Source organism: Kogia breviceps, chromosome X (assembly GCF_026419965.1).
Source record: "Kogia breviceps isolate mKogBre1 chromosome X, mKogBre1 haplotype 1, whole genome shotgun sequence".
Taxonomy (NCBI): Eukaryota; Metazoa; Chordata; class Mammalia; order Artiodactyla; family Physeteridae; genus Kogia; species Kogia breviceps.
The window spans coordinates 324,070-341,000 of record NC_081330.1 but is presented as its reverse complement, the minus strand read 5'-3'; the positions used below and the strand labels follow the sequence as shown (position 1 = coordinate 341,000).

General features: G+C 35.6%; 2 protein-coding genes across 3 annotated transcripts in view; one reads left to right on the top strand and one right to left on the bottom strand.

The window, feature by feature from the left end:
* Positions 1-16,931, top strand: part of LOC131748925 (protein eva-1 homolog C-like) — a 218,116-nt gene that overhangs the window by 88,662 nt on the left and 112,523 nt on the right. The gene's annotated exons all lie outside the window — the stretch shown is intronic.
* Positions 1-16,931, bottom strand: part of TMLHE (trimethyllysine hydroxylase, epsilon) — a 48,828-nt gene that overhangs the window by 5,205 nt on the left and 26,692 nt on the right. The window contains 2 exon segments of the mRNA XM_059051291.2: positions 187-266; positions 269-348. Of these exon segments, the coding sequence (XP_058907274.1) occupies positions 187-266; positions 269-348 (160 nt within the window).

Sequence of the window (16,931 nt, the reverse complement as noted above, 5' to 3'; positions counted from 1 at the left end):
AACCCTCTCATCATACAAATAGAGTCACTGAGTCAGTGGGGAGAGCCTGCTTCTAGGTCATTTAGTGAGTGAGTGGTAGGACCAGGGCCAACACCCAGGACTCTTTTCTCTTTTTTCCTTTGCAACATTTTGACTCACATATTCAGTAAGTACTCATTCTTCACTGCTTCAGTATAACGAGCTTACTTGACATCTTTCGAGTTTGGGACCCACCCTGCCAGGCTTTAGTTTGACCCAAAACTCATTCTCAGGTTTCCTCAACTCGTTAGAGTCCGGTGTGCTGTATACCAACGATGGACAACATCATAAGGTACGGTATTGATGACAGCCCGGTCATAGTTGTTGTACCTAAGGTGAAAATGTGAGAAAGAAAGATCTCCTCAAACACATGTGAAAGACATCTGCTTCTTATTAAGCAATTTTATATAAGCTTTCCCTATATTTATTACTTGTCCCATGATGAGGTAATAATGTTCTCTCATGACTATAGGATTTTAGAGAAGAGCTCCACTGCCTGTTGACCATATTTTGTTTTCTTTTGGAAAATCTGAGGATAGGGGATAGAAGAAAGTTTTAGCTGGTTTCTACCATCTTAGAATATTATGTTTTATCTAAAGAACATTCCCTTGGCCAAATTTCATAGGAACATTGGGGAAAGATCTGAGCTTTCTCCTCACCAAGCTGAGGTTGGCAAGAGTTTGTACTAACAAAGCTTTCTTTTTAATAGGATGACTTACAACTTTTCAGGTGTTTTCCTTTGTGGGAGATATCCTAGCTACAGCCTAGTAGAGAGTTTACCCAGGAATCTTCATTGATTCATTCATTCAACCCTAACATTTACATGAGCACTTTCTATGTGCTAGGTGGTGTGTCAGGCATTAAAGATATAATGGTGAACTGAGCAGACATGATCCCAGCCTTTGGGGATTTTACATTCTATTGAGAAAGATAGATGATGAACAAGTAAGAAATACATAACTAGTTACAGATGTTATGTAGAAAAAAAATAGTGTTAAATGATAAAAAAATATTGGGCAGTCTATTTCAGAAGGATTGTTGAGAGAAGGACTTTTTTTGTAAAGAAGTGACATTTGAGCTGGTACTTGTATGATAAGAAACCAGCAATGTGACAAGCTGAGAGAAGCATGTTCCAGGCAGAGAACAGCAAGTACAAAGTCTTAGGGTGGAATGTAGTTTTATGTTTGCAGACAAGTGAGAAGGCCATGTGGCTGGAGCTGAGTAACCAAGGGGAATAATGGTAAGAAGTGAAGTGGAGGAGGGTAGTCATGGGCCAGATCATGTATAGCTCTGTAGGCTATGGTAAGGACTTTGGATTTTATTCTAAGTACTCTGGGAAGCCACTGAAAAAGCTTTGCTAAGATATTGGATTTCTTTTTTACCTAAGGCAAATTAATTTTTTTTACTGAAGTACACTATATATACAGAAAAGTACACAAATCATAAGCTTGATGAATTTTCATGATGTGAACACATCCATTTCACTAGCACCCAGGTCAATACATAGATAATTACCTGAACCCCAGAACATTCCCTGTCCCCCTTTCCCATACTGTCTCTCCCCTCACCCAAGGATAACTACCATCATGACTTCTGTCAGCAAAAGTTAGTTTTGCTTATTTATAAAACTTTATATAAATGGAATACTACAGTATGTACTCTTTTGTGCCTGGCTTCTTTCATTTAACATTATATTTAGGAGATTTATCATCATTGTGCTATATGGCAATAGTTCATTCATCCTTCATGTTGAATAGAATTTTACTGTGGGACTATACCACCACAATTTATTCATCCATTCTGTTTATGGACATTTGAGTCATTTCTGGTTTGTAACTATTACAAATAGTGCTGGAGGTTCTGGTCCATGATGGAAATATAGGAGGCTCCTGAACTCACCTCCTCCCATGGACACAGCAAATCTACAGTTACACAGGGAACAATTCCCTATGAAGAAATCTAGAAACTAACTGAGTGACTCCTACACATTGGGTGAATGAGAATGTATGAGAAAGGCTGAGACAATCTTGCCATGACCCTACCCCTGATTCAGTGACATATAAACATATAATCATATAGAAACTCACAACTCCCAGCTTCTCCCTGAGGATTGAAGGGTTTGAACCCAACATCTAGTGTCCCAACTTTTAAGACTTCCACCTGAGGAATGGGTCCCCAAAACACATAGCTTTGAAAGACAATGGGGCTTGCAATCATGAGACCCAACAGACTATACCAAACAAAGAAACACTTCTTAATAGGTTTGTGAGGACTTATTGTGGCTATCCCCCAAGGCCTACCACAGAGACAGCAGACATAAACACTCATATCCCAAACTTTCCCTAAAAGAGGTCTATTTGCATACCTTAAAAGCTGCTGCCTGAGGGTCAGGCTTCTAATTTAGCACACATCTATGGACAGACTGTGATCCTCCCTGGAGATGGGAAAGGCCAGTGGGCACCATCTTCACATTCTTCCTCTGGCCCACTCCAGGTCACCAGTGTCTCCCTGGAATGAGCTTGTATACATGTTTGGTAACCTGTTTTTTGTGACTGCTGCACAGGGGACACCCGCCTTGGTCACATGGCTCTGGCAGCCAGTGGGGTTTGAGTTACAGAATCCACAGGACTGTAGCAAACAAAGAAACACTTCTTAACTGGCTATTTCTTCATGACTTAGTGCAAAGAGGCCAAGCAGAAGCCCTCAGCTCCCAGTCTTTCCCTGAAAGAGGTCTACTTGTACACTTTTAAAACTGCTGTCTGAGGCTTCCAATCAGCCTGTATCTGGTGCTGACTGAGATCCTTCCCTTTGGGACACTGACGAGTCTTGACATACCCTCGACTACTGGGAGCCACTAAGAACAAAGAAGGCACCTTAGACAATCACAAAGGTTTAAGAGACAATCAAAAGGTAGAGCTGGGCTGAACAATAAGGTTCATCTCCTACATGAGACCACTGTCAAAACTGAGAGAAGTGTGAAAAACCACAGAGAATCAAGGAAAATGAAGAAACAGAGGAATATGTTATAAACAAAAGAACAGATAAAACTCCAGAAACAGACCTTAATGAAACTGAGATTAAGTGATTTATCTGATAAAGAGTTAAACATAATGGTCAAAAGATTCACACCAGGTTAAGAGAACAATGCATGACAAAGTGAGAATTTAAACAAAAGGACAGAAAATATTTTTTAAAAATGTACCAAATAGAAAGCACAGAGTTGAACTCTGGGCCATTTGGGTTCACAGTTAATAGCTGAGTGTTAAGTGACCTTTACCAGATTCTGATTTTAATAAAATTTGATATACTTACATATTTCATTTAGTGTAAGACGTCAATGTTTACAAAACAGACATGCTGTATGTAGTATTACAAATATGCTACCTATTAAACTGTGACTTTCTCAACAACAACAACAAAAAAGAAAGCACAGAGTTGAAAAATATAGTAACTGAACTGAAAAGGTCAATAGATGGATTCAATAGCAGAATAGATAAAGTGGAAGAAAGGAACAGTGAACTCCAAGACAGGAAACTGGAATTATCCAATCAGAGGAGAAAAAAAAAAAGAATGAAAAAGAGTGAAGATAGCTTTAGGGAATTATGGGACTCAATCAAGCAGACCAATATTTGCATTATAGGGGTCCCAGAATGAGAAGAGAGAAAGGGTCAGAAAGCTTATTTTAAAAAATGGCTGAAATCTTCCCTAATCTAAAGAAAGAAACAGACATCCAAATCTAGGAATCCCAGGGATTCCCAAGAAGATAAATCTAGAGACCCACACTGAGGCACAATATAATTAAAATGCCCAAAGTTAAAGACAAGGAGAGAATCTTAAAAGAAGTAAGAGAAAAACAACTTGTGACATACAAGGGAACCCTCATAAAACTATCAGCAGATTTTTCAGCAGAAACTTTTCAGGCCAGAGGGAGTGACATGACATATTCAAAGTGCTGAAAAATAATCCTCCAATCAAGAATACTCTACCCAGCAAAACTGTCATCCAGAATTGAAGGAGAGATAAAGAGCTCTCCAGACATGGAAAAGTTAAAGGAGTTCATCACTACTAGACTGGCCTTACAAAAAGTGTTAAAAGGACTTCTATAATATAAGCTGAAAAGAAAAGGTGCTAATTAGGAACAACAAAACATATGAAAGTATAAAGCTCACTGGTAAAGGTAAATACATAATTAAATTCAGAATACTCTAATGTTGTAATGATGGTGGGTAATCACATAAATTCAGTATGAAGGTTAAAAGACAAAAGTAGTAAAAATGACTATAACAACAATAATTTGTTAATGGTTACACAAGGTAAAAAGATGTAAACTGTGATGTCAAAAACATAAAACACAGGGGAGAAAGTAAAAATACAGAGCTTTAGTATGTGTTTGAACTTAAGTGTTAGCTTAAAATAGACTGTTATAAATATAAGATGTTTTAGATAAACCTCATGGTAACCACAAAGTAAAAACTATAATAGATACATGAGACAAGGGAAAAGAAATCTAAGCATAACACCTACAGAAAATCATCAAACCACAAAGGAAGAGACAAAGAGAAGAAGAAAGGAACAAAGGAATTACAAAATAGCCAGAAAACAAATAACAAAATGGCAATAATAAGACTGTATCTATGACCATTTTATTTTTTAATATTTCTATTTATTTATTTATTTATTTAATTTTTGGCTGTGTTGGATCTTAGTTGTGGCGTGTGGGATCTGTGTTGTGGCACATGGGATCTTCTGCTGCAGTGTGCGGGCTTCTCTCTAGTTGTGGTGTGCGGGTTTTCTCTCTCTAGTTGTGGTGCACGGGCTGCAGGGCACGTGGACTCTGTAGTTGTGGCATGTGGGCGTTTACTTGCCCCGTGGCATGTGGGATCTTAGTTCCCTGACCAGGGATCAAACCGGTGTCCCCTGCATTGGAAGGTGGATTCTTTACCAGTGGACCACCAGGGAAGTCCCTATCACTAATTATTTTAAATGAAATGGACTAAATTTTCCAATCAAAAGGCATAGAGTGGCTGGAATGGATTGAAAAATAAGACCCATCTATATGCTGCCTACAAGAGACTCACTTCAGCTTCAAGGACATACACAGACTGAAAGTAAAGAGATGGAAAAAGATGTTCCATGCAAATGGAAACCAAAAGAAAGCAAAGGTAGCTAAACTTATATCAGACAAAATAGACTTTAAGCCAAAGACTGTAATTAGAGACAAAGAAGATTATAATTTAATGATAATGAGGTCAATCCAAAAAGAGGATATAAGATTTGTGAATATTTATGCAATGAATTTAATAGCACCTAAATACATAAAGCAAACATTAATAGACATAAAGGAAGAAATTGACAATAACACAGTAACAGTAGGGAAGTTTATCATCACCATACTTACTTCAATGGACAGATCATACAGACAGAAAATCAATAAGGAAACAGTGGCCTTAAATGATACATTAGACCAAATGGACTTAATATATATACATATATATATATACACACACACACACATATATATAGAACATTCCATCCAAAAGCAGCATAATACACATTTTTTCCAAGTGCACATGGAACATTCTCCAAGACAGATCACATGCTAGGCCACAAACAGGTCTCAACAAATTTAAGAGGATAAAAATTATATCAAACTACTTTTCCCAATTACAATGGTATGAATCTAGAAATCAATTACAAGGAGAAAACTAGAAAGTTCACAAATATGTGAAGATTAAACAACATGTTACTGAACAACCAATGGGTCAAAGAAGAAATCAAAAGAGAAATAAAAAATATCTTAAGACAAATGAAAATGGAAATATAACACACCAAAACTTATGGGATGCAGCAAAAGCAGCTCTAAGAGGGAAGTTCATGGCAATAAACACCTACATTAAGAAATAAGAAAGATCTCAAATAAACAATGTAACATTACATCTCAGGGAATAAAGCCCAAAGTTAGTAGAAGGAAGAAAATAACAAAGATCAGAGCAGAAATAAATGAAATAGAGATGAATAAGACAACAGAAAAGATCAATGAAACTAAAAGCTGTTTTTTAAAGAAGTTAAACAAAATAGACAAGACCTATAACTAGATTTACCAAGAAAAGAGAGGAGGACTCAAATAAAATTATAAATGAAAGGGGAGATATTACAACTGATAGCACAGAAATACAAATGACAATAAGAGACTATTATGAATAATTATACATCAACAACTTGGGCAACCTAGAAGAAATGGATAAAAATTCCTAGAAACATACAACCAACCAAGACTGAATCATGAAAAAATAGAAAATCTGAACAGACCAATTACTAGTAAGGAGATTAAATCAGTAATCAAAAACCTCCCAACAAAGAAAGGCCTATGACCTGATGGCTTCACTGGTGAATTCCACCAAATATTTAAAGACAAATTAATACCAGTCCTTCTCAAAATCTTCCAAAAATCTGAAGAGGAGGAACACTTCCAAACTCATTTAATGAGGCCATCGTTACCCTGATACCAAAACCGATAAGGACACTACAAGAAAAGAAAACTATAGGCCAATATCATGGATGAATATAGAAGCAAATATCTTCAAAATATATTAGCAAAGTAAATTCAACAGTCCATTAAAAGGATCATACACCATGATCAAGTGGGATTCATTCCAGGGATGCAAGAATGGTTCAACATCTATAAATTAATATGATATACTATATTAACAAAATGAAGGCTAAAAATCATGATCATCTCAATAAATGCAGAAAAAGCATTTGACAAAATCCAACATCCATTCATGATAATAACTCTTAACAAAGTGAGTATAGAGGGAATATACCTAGACATAATAAAGGCCATATATGACATACATACAGCCAACATCATACTCAACTCTGAAAAGCTGTAAGCATTTCCTCTAAGATCAGGAACAAGACAAGGATGCCCACTCTCACCACTTTCCTTTAACATAGGACTGGAAGTCCTAGGCACAGAAATCAGACAAGAAAAAGAAATAAAAGGAATGCAAATTGAGAAAACCATAATTCAAAAAGAGTCATGTACCAAAATGTTTATTGCAGCTCTATTTACGATAGCCAGGACTTGGAAGCAACCTAAGTGTCCATCAACAGATGAATGGATAAAGAAGATGTGGCACATATATACAATGGAATATTACTCAGCCATAAAAAGAAATGAAACTGAGTTATTTGTAATGAGGTAGATAGACCTGGAGTCTGTCATACAGAGTGAAGTAAGTCAGAAGGAGAAAAACAAATACCGTATGCTAACACATATATATGGAATCTAAGAAAAAAAATGTCATGAAGAGATTAGTGGTAGGACGGGAATAAAACACAGACCTACTAGAGCATGGACTTGAGGATATGGGGAGGGGGAAGGGTAAGCTGTGACGATGTGAGAGAGTGGCAGGGACATATACACACTACCAAATGTAAATTAGATAGCTAGTGGGAAGCTGCTGCATAGCACAGGGAGTTCACCTCTGTGCTTTGTGACCACCTAGAGGGGTGGGATAGGGAGGGTGGGAGGGAGGGTGACGCAAGAGGGAAGAGATATGGGAACATATGTATATGTATAACTGATTCACTTTGTTGTAAAGGAGAAACTAACACACTATTGTAAAACAGTTATACTCAAAGATGTGAAAAAAAGGAATGCAAATTGAAAAGGAAGAAGTAAAGCTATCTATATTTGTAGACTATGTGATATTATATATAGAAACCCTAAAGACTACACCAAAAAGGTGTTAGAATTAATAAACAAATTAAACTGCAAAATATAAAATCAGCATGCAGAAATCAGTTTCATTTCTATGCCCTAACAACAAACTATCAGAAAGGGAAATTAAGATAACAATCCCATTTACAATTGTATCAAAAAGAATAAAATACCTAGTAATAAATCTAACCAAGGAGGTGAAAGATCTGTATGCTGAAACCTATAAGACATTGATGAAAGAAATTGAAGATGACACAAATAAATGGAAAGATATTCCACGGTTATGGAATAATATTGTTAACATGTTCATAATACCCAAAGCAATCTACAGATCCAATGTAATCCCTATCAGGATTCCAATGGCATTTTCCAGAAAAAATAGAAAAAGCAATTTAAAAATTTGTGTGGAACTACAAAAGACCCAGAATAGTAAAAACATCTTGAGAAAGAGGAACAAAGCTGGAGGCATCAAACTTTCTGATTTCAAACTATATTACAAAGCAATCATATCAAAACAGTATGGTACTCACATAAAACCACACATATAGACCAATGGAACAGAATTGAGAGTCCAGAAGTAAGCCTATGCATATATATGGTCAACTAATATTTGACAAGGGAAGCAAGAATCCTCAATGGGGAAAGAAGTTTCTTCAATAAATGGTGTTGAGAAAACTGGACAGCCACATGCAAAACAACTGAACTGGTCTCCTATCTTACGCCATACATAAATATCAATTCAGAATGGATTAAAGACTTGAATGTACGACCTGACACCATAAAACTCCTAGAAGAAAATATAGGGTGTATGCTCCTTCACATTGGTTTTGGTGATGATTTTTTTGTTTTGACAGATAAAGCAAAGGTGACAAAATTAAAAAATAAAGAAATGAGACTACCTCAAACTAAAAAGCTTCCCCACAGCAAAGGAAATCATCAACAAAATGAAAAGGCCACTTACAGAATAGGAGAAAGTATTTGCAAATCATATATCTGACAAGGGGTTAATATGCAAAATATATATATAACTCATACAACTCAATGGCAAAAAAACAACAACAACAAACCCTTAAAAAGTGGGAAGAGGACTTGAATTAAAAAGTGGGAAGAAGACTTGAATAGACATTTTTTCCAAAGACATATAAACGGACAACAGGTTCATGAAAATGTGCTCAACATCAGTAATCATCTGAGAAATGCAAATCATAACCACAATGAGATATATCCTCACACCTATCAGAATGGCTATTATCAAAAAGACAAGAGATAACAATCGTTGGTGAGGATATGGAAAAAAGGAAACCCCTGTACACTGTTGGTGGGAATGTAAATTGGTGTAGCTACTATCAAAAACAGTATGGAGATCCCTCAAAAACTGAAGAATAGAACTACCATGTGATCCAGAAATTCCACTTTTGGTCATATATCTGAAGGAAATGAAATCACTATCTCAAAGAGATATCTGCACACCCATGTTAACTGTGGCATTATTTCTGATAGCAAAGACATGGAAATAACCTATGTAACCATGACAGATGAATGGATAAAGAAGATGTGGTAATACACACACACACACACACACACACACACACACACACACACACACACACACTGGAATATTACTCAGCCATAAAAAGAATGAGAGGGGCTTCCCTGGTGACGCAGTGGTTGAGAATCCACCTGCCGATGCAGGGGACACGGGTTCATGCCCCGGTCCGGGAAGATCCCACATGCTGCGGAGCGGCTGGGCCCATGAGCCATGGCCACTGGGCCTGCACGTCCGGAGCCTGCACTCTGCAACGGGAGAGGCCACAACAGTGAGAGGCCCGCGTACCACGAAAAAAAAAAGAATAATGAGATATTGCCATTTGTGACAACACGGATGGACCTTGAGGGTATTACGCTAAGTGAAATAAGTCAGACAGAGAAAGACAAATACTGTATGATTCCACTTATATGCGGAATAAAAAAACTGAACTCATAGAAACTGAGAACAGATTGGTGGTTGCCAGAGGTGGGTTTGTGGGGTGGATGAAATGGGTGAAGGTGCTCAAAAGGTACAAACTCCCAGTTAAAAGATAAGGCCTAATGTACACTATGGTGACTAATTAGTTAATAATACTGCATTGTATATTTGAAAGTTGCTAATAGAGTAGATCTTAAAAGTTCTCATCACAAGAAATAAAAAAACTGTAACTAAGTGGTAATAGATGTTAACTATTGTAATCATTTCACAACATGTACATATATCAATCAACACATTATGTTGTATACCTTAATCTAATACCAATGCTATATTTCAATTATAGTTCAATAAAACTGGAAAAACAAAACAAATAGTGCTGATATGAACATTCTATTGTCTTTTGGTGAATATATATATATTCATCTTTGTTTGATATAAATTTAAGAATGGAATTGCTGGGTTATAGGGTATGTATATGCTCAGCTTTAATAGATACTGCCAAAGCTATTCTTTTAAAAGAGAAAAAAAGATTTAATGTTACCTTTTTTGGACATCATACAGTATTCATTAGTGTTAGATAGTACATGGCACAATCAGAGCCAATACCCTTAGTTTTCTCACATATAAAAATGAGCGTAACAACATCTGCTTAGCTGACCTCATAGAGCTACTGTGAAAATCAAATGAAAGAATGCATATAATAGTCCTTCATCCCAGGCTTCAAGGAGCCATGTGCACAGGGAAAAATGGGTGAGGAAGCATAGTTTTCACCAGGGTCTTGACACTCACTGTCACTTCCCGAAGCCCTCAGTGCTGTGTTAGGCACTTGGTCAAATATTATTTCATTTAATCCTTTCATCACCCCAGAAGGGAAGGTGGTATTAGCCTCCTTTCACATGTGCAGCAACTGCAACTTAGGTTAAACCTGCCACAGAGTTTATAAATAGCAGAGTGGTTTTGAAATCAGGTCTCCATAATACTTTAACTCATTGTTTGTACCAGAGAGCAGAACAATGATCTAATTCCTGCGTATGCTGGTTCATAAGGTCAACTTTTTACACATCATAATTGTGATCTCTTGACTTCAAATAGAGATTTGAAGTTTACAAGTGTTTTCATATACACAATCTCATTGACCCTCTATCTGATAACCCTGTGAGGTAAGCAGCACAGCTATTAATTATTATCTTACTTTATAGATAAGGAACATAAAGATAAGATTTGTCCAAGGTCACATGAGATCTGGTATTCACTATTTATATTAGATGATGTTGTTTTCTAAGGCTGATAGCAAGAAGCAGCAGGAAAAGTTTAGTACAGATTAGTAAAATGGATTTGCAATTTTTTATATTTAGAATAAGATGACTTCTGGACTTTTGCACAAAGTGATGTCATTATATTATTGCATAATTTTTCTGTTTGTTTTTTTTTCTGCTTTGATATGATGCAAGAAAGCCCTGGAAGTAGAGGAAAGAAAATAAAGCAGATACTTATCTGGCAATAATATCTAGGGAGTCCTAATGAAACTATTCCTCTTATTAGTTGACAGAAAATTAAAGATTTTCCATGTACAGAGAGCTCAGTGATTGAATGGAAGATGCATTTGATGGGCACTGTACTCTTGACAGATCACTGTTACAATCCCAGTTCAGATGTGTGACCTTAGAGAAACTATTTGATCACCTTGAGCCTCAATTTCCCCATCATAAAACTGAGAATAATAATAACTTCCTTATATGGTTATCAGGATTATATGAAGTATTATATATTATGAACTAACTCCATGCTCGACACATAGGTGGTCAATAATGTTAGCTAAAATAAACACTAGTTAACTATCTCAAGCCACAAAAATGAGCCCTAGAAACCATGAAAGTCTTCCCAGTAAGTTATACTCAGACTTGAAGGACAGGGTTAGACTAAGCTTTGAATAATAACGGCTGAAGGATAGGTAAGTAGTTGTACCCAAATATTTGCATTTTAATACCCCTTGCTGTAAAATGTTTTAATAACATTTAAAATGTGAATAGGTATTGCACCTATTATAATGTCTCATTTATAGAAAAAGCTTACTTATATACAGAGCATGCCATATATATACAGCCGTGCCACGCAGCTTGCAGGATCTTAGTTCCCCAACAAGGGATTGAACCCAGGCCGTGGCAGTGAAAGCGTGGAGTCCTAACCACTGAACTGCCAGGGAATGCCTAAGCATGCTATATTTTTATTTTATTAAAAAAATATTGAGCACTGTGTTCTGCTTCTGATAATGGCTAAGTAAACTCCTATTACATCAACCTGTTCCTCTCATAGGTGGCAACTTAAAACTCTGGACAAAATACAAAAACCAACTATCCAAAGGTACTGTAGAGGCAGATATTGGAGGGGAGGAAAGAAAGAAACTGTACTGGGTGAGTTTCCCATTTTCACAGCATCTAGCCTGAGGGTATGCTACAGCCTTTACCATACAGGGTAGTTAAAACCCCAAAAGAAATCTCTCAGTCTTTCTGTCCTGAAGAACCAAATGACAGAGTTTGGGGAATCCACCGCCACTAGAAGGTGAAGAGGAAATCCTGGAAAGGGGAGAATCAGAGAAGAGGAGCACAGAACTTTATAAGCTCTACCCAAATATGTGGATTACCCCCGAATTTCACGTGTGCAAGAGAAACTCCCAGCATTACATCTAGAGCTAAAATAACTGAAGTTTGAACTATCAAAGAACGGAGTTTGAAATCTGAGCACAATTAAATTGATTGCCTACTAAAAGAAAACCAAATCAACATTCTTTAGAGAAATATAATCTAGAGTCCTAATAACATAATATTCACATTCTTCAGAATTCAATTCAATATTATTCAATGTAACAAGGACCAGGAAAATGTGACCTATTATCAAAGGAAAAAGACAATCAAATAAGGTCAGCCCTTATATATCTCAGATGTTGGAATTATCAGACAACATTTTTAAAGCAGCTATTATCACTACATGCAATGAGGTAAAGAAAAATATGCTTGTAATGAAGGGATAGAAACTCTCAGCAAAAAAAAAGAAACTATAAAAAAGAACCACATGTAAATTTTAGAACTGAATAATACAACATCTGAATTAAAATATTTACTACATGGACTTAACAACAGAATGATGCTGACAGATAAGAGTCTCTGAATTTGAAAACTGGTTAATTTCATTTGATCTATCTGAAGAAAAGATTTAAAAAATTTTTGAAAAGAAAATGAACAAAATATCAGGGACCTGTGGGACAATATCAAAAGGTCTGACATGTGTGTAAGTGGAGTTCCAGAAAAGAAGAGAGAAAAGGGGGAAGAAAAAATTTTTGAAGAAATAATGACCAAAATTTGGTGAAAGACATAAATTTACAGATTCAAGATGCTCAGAGAATTCCCATTTGGAAGAAAATAAAGAGAACCACACCTAGGAATATCACAGACAAATTGCTGCAAACCAAACATAAAATCTTGAAAGCTCCCCCCCAAAATGTTTACATGGTGCATAAATTAAAGTATAATTCAAAACATGTATTAAAATAATCCATAAGAAGGTAGGTAAGGTAGAACAGAAAAAAAAAAAACGATCGGCAAATCCATACAGACAGAAAGTCAATAAGTGATTGCCAGGGGCTGTGATGGGATGGGGTGGGGGTGAGGGAATGGGGTAGTCACTGCTTAATGGGCAGGAGGAAACTTTTGGGGTTGACAGAAATGTCAAAAACTGGATTGTGATGATGGTTACATGACTTTGTAAATACAATAACAATCAATGAATGACTTTGTAAATACAATAACAATCACTGAATGACTTTGTAAATACAATAACGATCACTGAATTATATACTTAAAACATTAATTTTATGGTATACAAATAACTTTAAAAATGTTTTAAAGGTTTAAAAAATGTTAATGCACTTAATATCCCAATTAAAAGAGATTGTCAGACTGGATAAAAAAGCAAGACTGAAGTACGTATATGCCATTTATTTAAATACAAAAACATAGATAAGTTAGAAAAAGAAGATAGAAAATTAAATAGCATGCAAAGTGTAAGTATAAGAAGGTTGGAGTGGCTATATTAATTTCAGATAAAATAGACTTCAGAACAAAGTTAGAGGGACATTTTATGACAAAAGGTTGTTTCATCAGAAAGACATAAAAATCATAAATGAGTATGTGCTTAATAACAGATACTCAAAAAACATGAAGCAAGAACTGATGGAATTAAAAGGAGAAATAGACAAAATCACCATATTATTTGGATATTTTAATGTTGTTTTCTCAGTAGCTGACGGAATAATTAGTCAAAAATATCAGAGAGGACACAGAATACAAAATAACATGGTTAAAGAAAGAACACATAAGCGAAATCAGAAAAAATTTCATAATTATCATGAAAATAAAACATCAATATTTGTAAGATGCAGGTAAAAAGGCTTAGAGGTACAAATATAGTTTTTAATGATTATATTAAAAAAGACTAAATGTATAATATCAATGATCTAAGGTTCTACCTTGGGGGACTAGAAAAATGAGAATAAATTAAACCAAAAGTATGTAAAAATAAAGGAATAATGAAGATAACATAAATCAATAAAATAGAAACAAATGATAGGGAGAATTAACAAAGCAATATGGTGGCTCTTGGAAAGGACAAACAAAATTGGTAAACATTTAGCTAGACTAAACAAGAAAAAAAGAGAGCTAAAATTACTAATACCAAGAATCATCATTACAGAGATGATAGACATTATATGAAAAGAATAAGAGAATATTATGAATGACTTTATGACTGAAAAATTGACAACTTAGATAAAATGTACAGATTTCCTGAAAGAACCAGTAGAGGAAACAAAAATCTTACTAGCTCTATATATACATAAAAAATTGAATTTAATATCCAAAACTTTCTCATAAAATAAACTCCATTCCCAGTTTCCCTAGTAAATTCTAGCAAACATTTAAGGTGGAAATAGTACTAATACCACACAAACTCTTTGGTAAACCAGAGTTTTACAAAGTCATTACAAAACAAGAAAACTGTCAACCAATATCCCTCTTGAACGTAGATGCAAAACTTCTCAACATGATATTATTAAGCTGAAACCAGCTATGTATATGTATCAGTTACCAATTTATTGCTTCTCAGTTCTGAATGCATCCTTACATACAATACATGTTCTTGATTTAAGAATTCCTTTTAGCATTTTTCCTTTATAGCGAGTACAACATTAAACTTTCTCAGTAGCTGGTGTTGGAGGGACACTGCAGGAGAAAGAGTTTCTCCTGCTATTTCTGGCCCTAGCCAGGTCTCTGCTGTGTGGGTGTGAGGGCATCAGGTGGCACCAACCCTCAGGGCCCAGGACACGGTCCCTATGCCACCTTGCAGCCTCATCCTGGTGACAACCTTTCCATAGCCCTCTCAGCATAGTAAACCAGAGCCCCTGAATGACCTGCAGGAGGCCTCCTGTGTTCTGTGGGATCACACACTGAAAGTAAGTCTGAGTGCCAGTGAAAACAGGAAGACTTAAGAGCATCTAGATTGCATGCTTTCACTGGCACCTAGGCTTCCATTGCACACTCACACCACCAGTTGCTGATTGCCTGCTCCCCTGCCTGCCTGTACTCTGGAAGGGTGGCCTATTGTTTGCTCAGCAACTCTAGACCAGCTCCTGCCTGGCTAAATCAGCAAACTTCTCTGATATCAGGTGGCTGAACCACTCTTTCTTCCAGGTCTGAACCTCTTCCATGTTTATTCTTCCTTGGATACTCTGCCTCAGCCCTAGGGTACTATAATGAATTTCCTCATATCTTTTAAAAATTTGTGATGCATGAAAATTATATGAATTTCAACTTTCAGTGTCCAGAAACAGAGTTTTATTGGAACATGGGCACATATATTCACTTATATGTCTATGGTGGCTTCCATACTACAATGGCAGAGTTGAGTAGTAGCAACAGAGACATATGTGGTGCTCTCATCATTTTGCACCACTGCTCAGCACATTACAAATTGTGGTGATACATTTATTACTACCAGCACTTTGAATGTTACATACTGTCATTCCATAATATTAAAAAAAATTTTATTACCAGTGCATACCCATAATGTTGGAACAACAAAAGAGAAAAGTGGACTTAAGTGTCATATGTTTAAGGCACAGAGGAGTATAGATTATTTTGTTATCAAATTATATGGCAAAGCATTGTGTTTAAAATGCAATGACACTGTAGCTGCTCTGAAAGAATATTATATACATTAATTTCCTCATATCTCATACTCATTCTTTTAACACAGTTCCTAATTCTTTATATTAAACTTTCCCTGTTTAACCTACCATGTAGTATCTATCTCTTGACTGGGTCCATACACATGCACACATAAACATATACATATATATGTGTGTGTGTATAGTAATAAATTATGATCAAGTACAGTTTATCCTAGGAGTGCAAGGTTGGTTTAACATTTGAAAATAAATTAATGTAATTTGCCATATTAACAGAATAAAGAAGAAAAATAATATGATTATTTCAATTGATAAATGAAGATAAAACATTTATCAAAATGTAATACCCATTTATGGTTAAAAAAAACTCTCAGCAAACTTGGGAGGGAAATTCCTTAATCTGATAGAAGACATCACTAAACCCTTAGAGCTGATGTCATACATGGCAAAATAGTGAACACTTTCATCCTAAAGATGTCTGTTCTTGCCACTCTTATTCAACATAATAGTGGAGTGCTAGCCAATGCAATAAGATAAGAAAAACAAATAAATAGCATATAGATTGGAAAGGAAAGAATAAAACTGTCCCTACAACATGATTGTCTATATAGAAAATTCCAAGAAACCTAAAAAATAAAAACTTCTCAGGACTAATGAATGACTTTAGCAGGGCTATAGAATAAAATGCTAATTTAAAGAGAAATAAATTGTTTTCATATAATGGCAGCAAACAATTGGAAAATAATATTAAAATTTTATTTTATAATACCATCAAAACAAAAAATACTTAGAAATAAAATAAACAAAAGATATGCAAGATCTCTATCTTCAGTAATATAAAACACTGATGAGAGAAATTAAACAAGACCAAATATACAGAAAGATCAGGTTCATGGATTGGAAGACTCAAAGCTGTTAGTTTGTCAGTTGTCACCAAAATGATCTATAGATTCAAAGCAATCTCAATCATAATCCTAACAGGC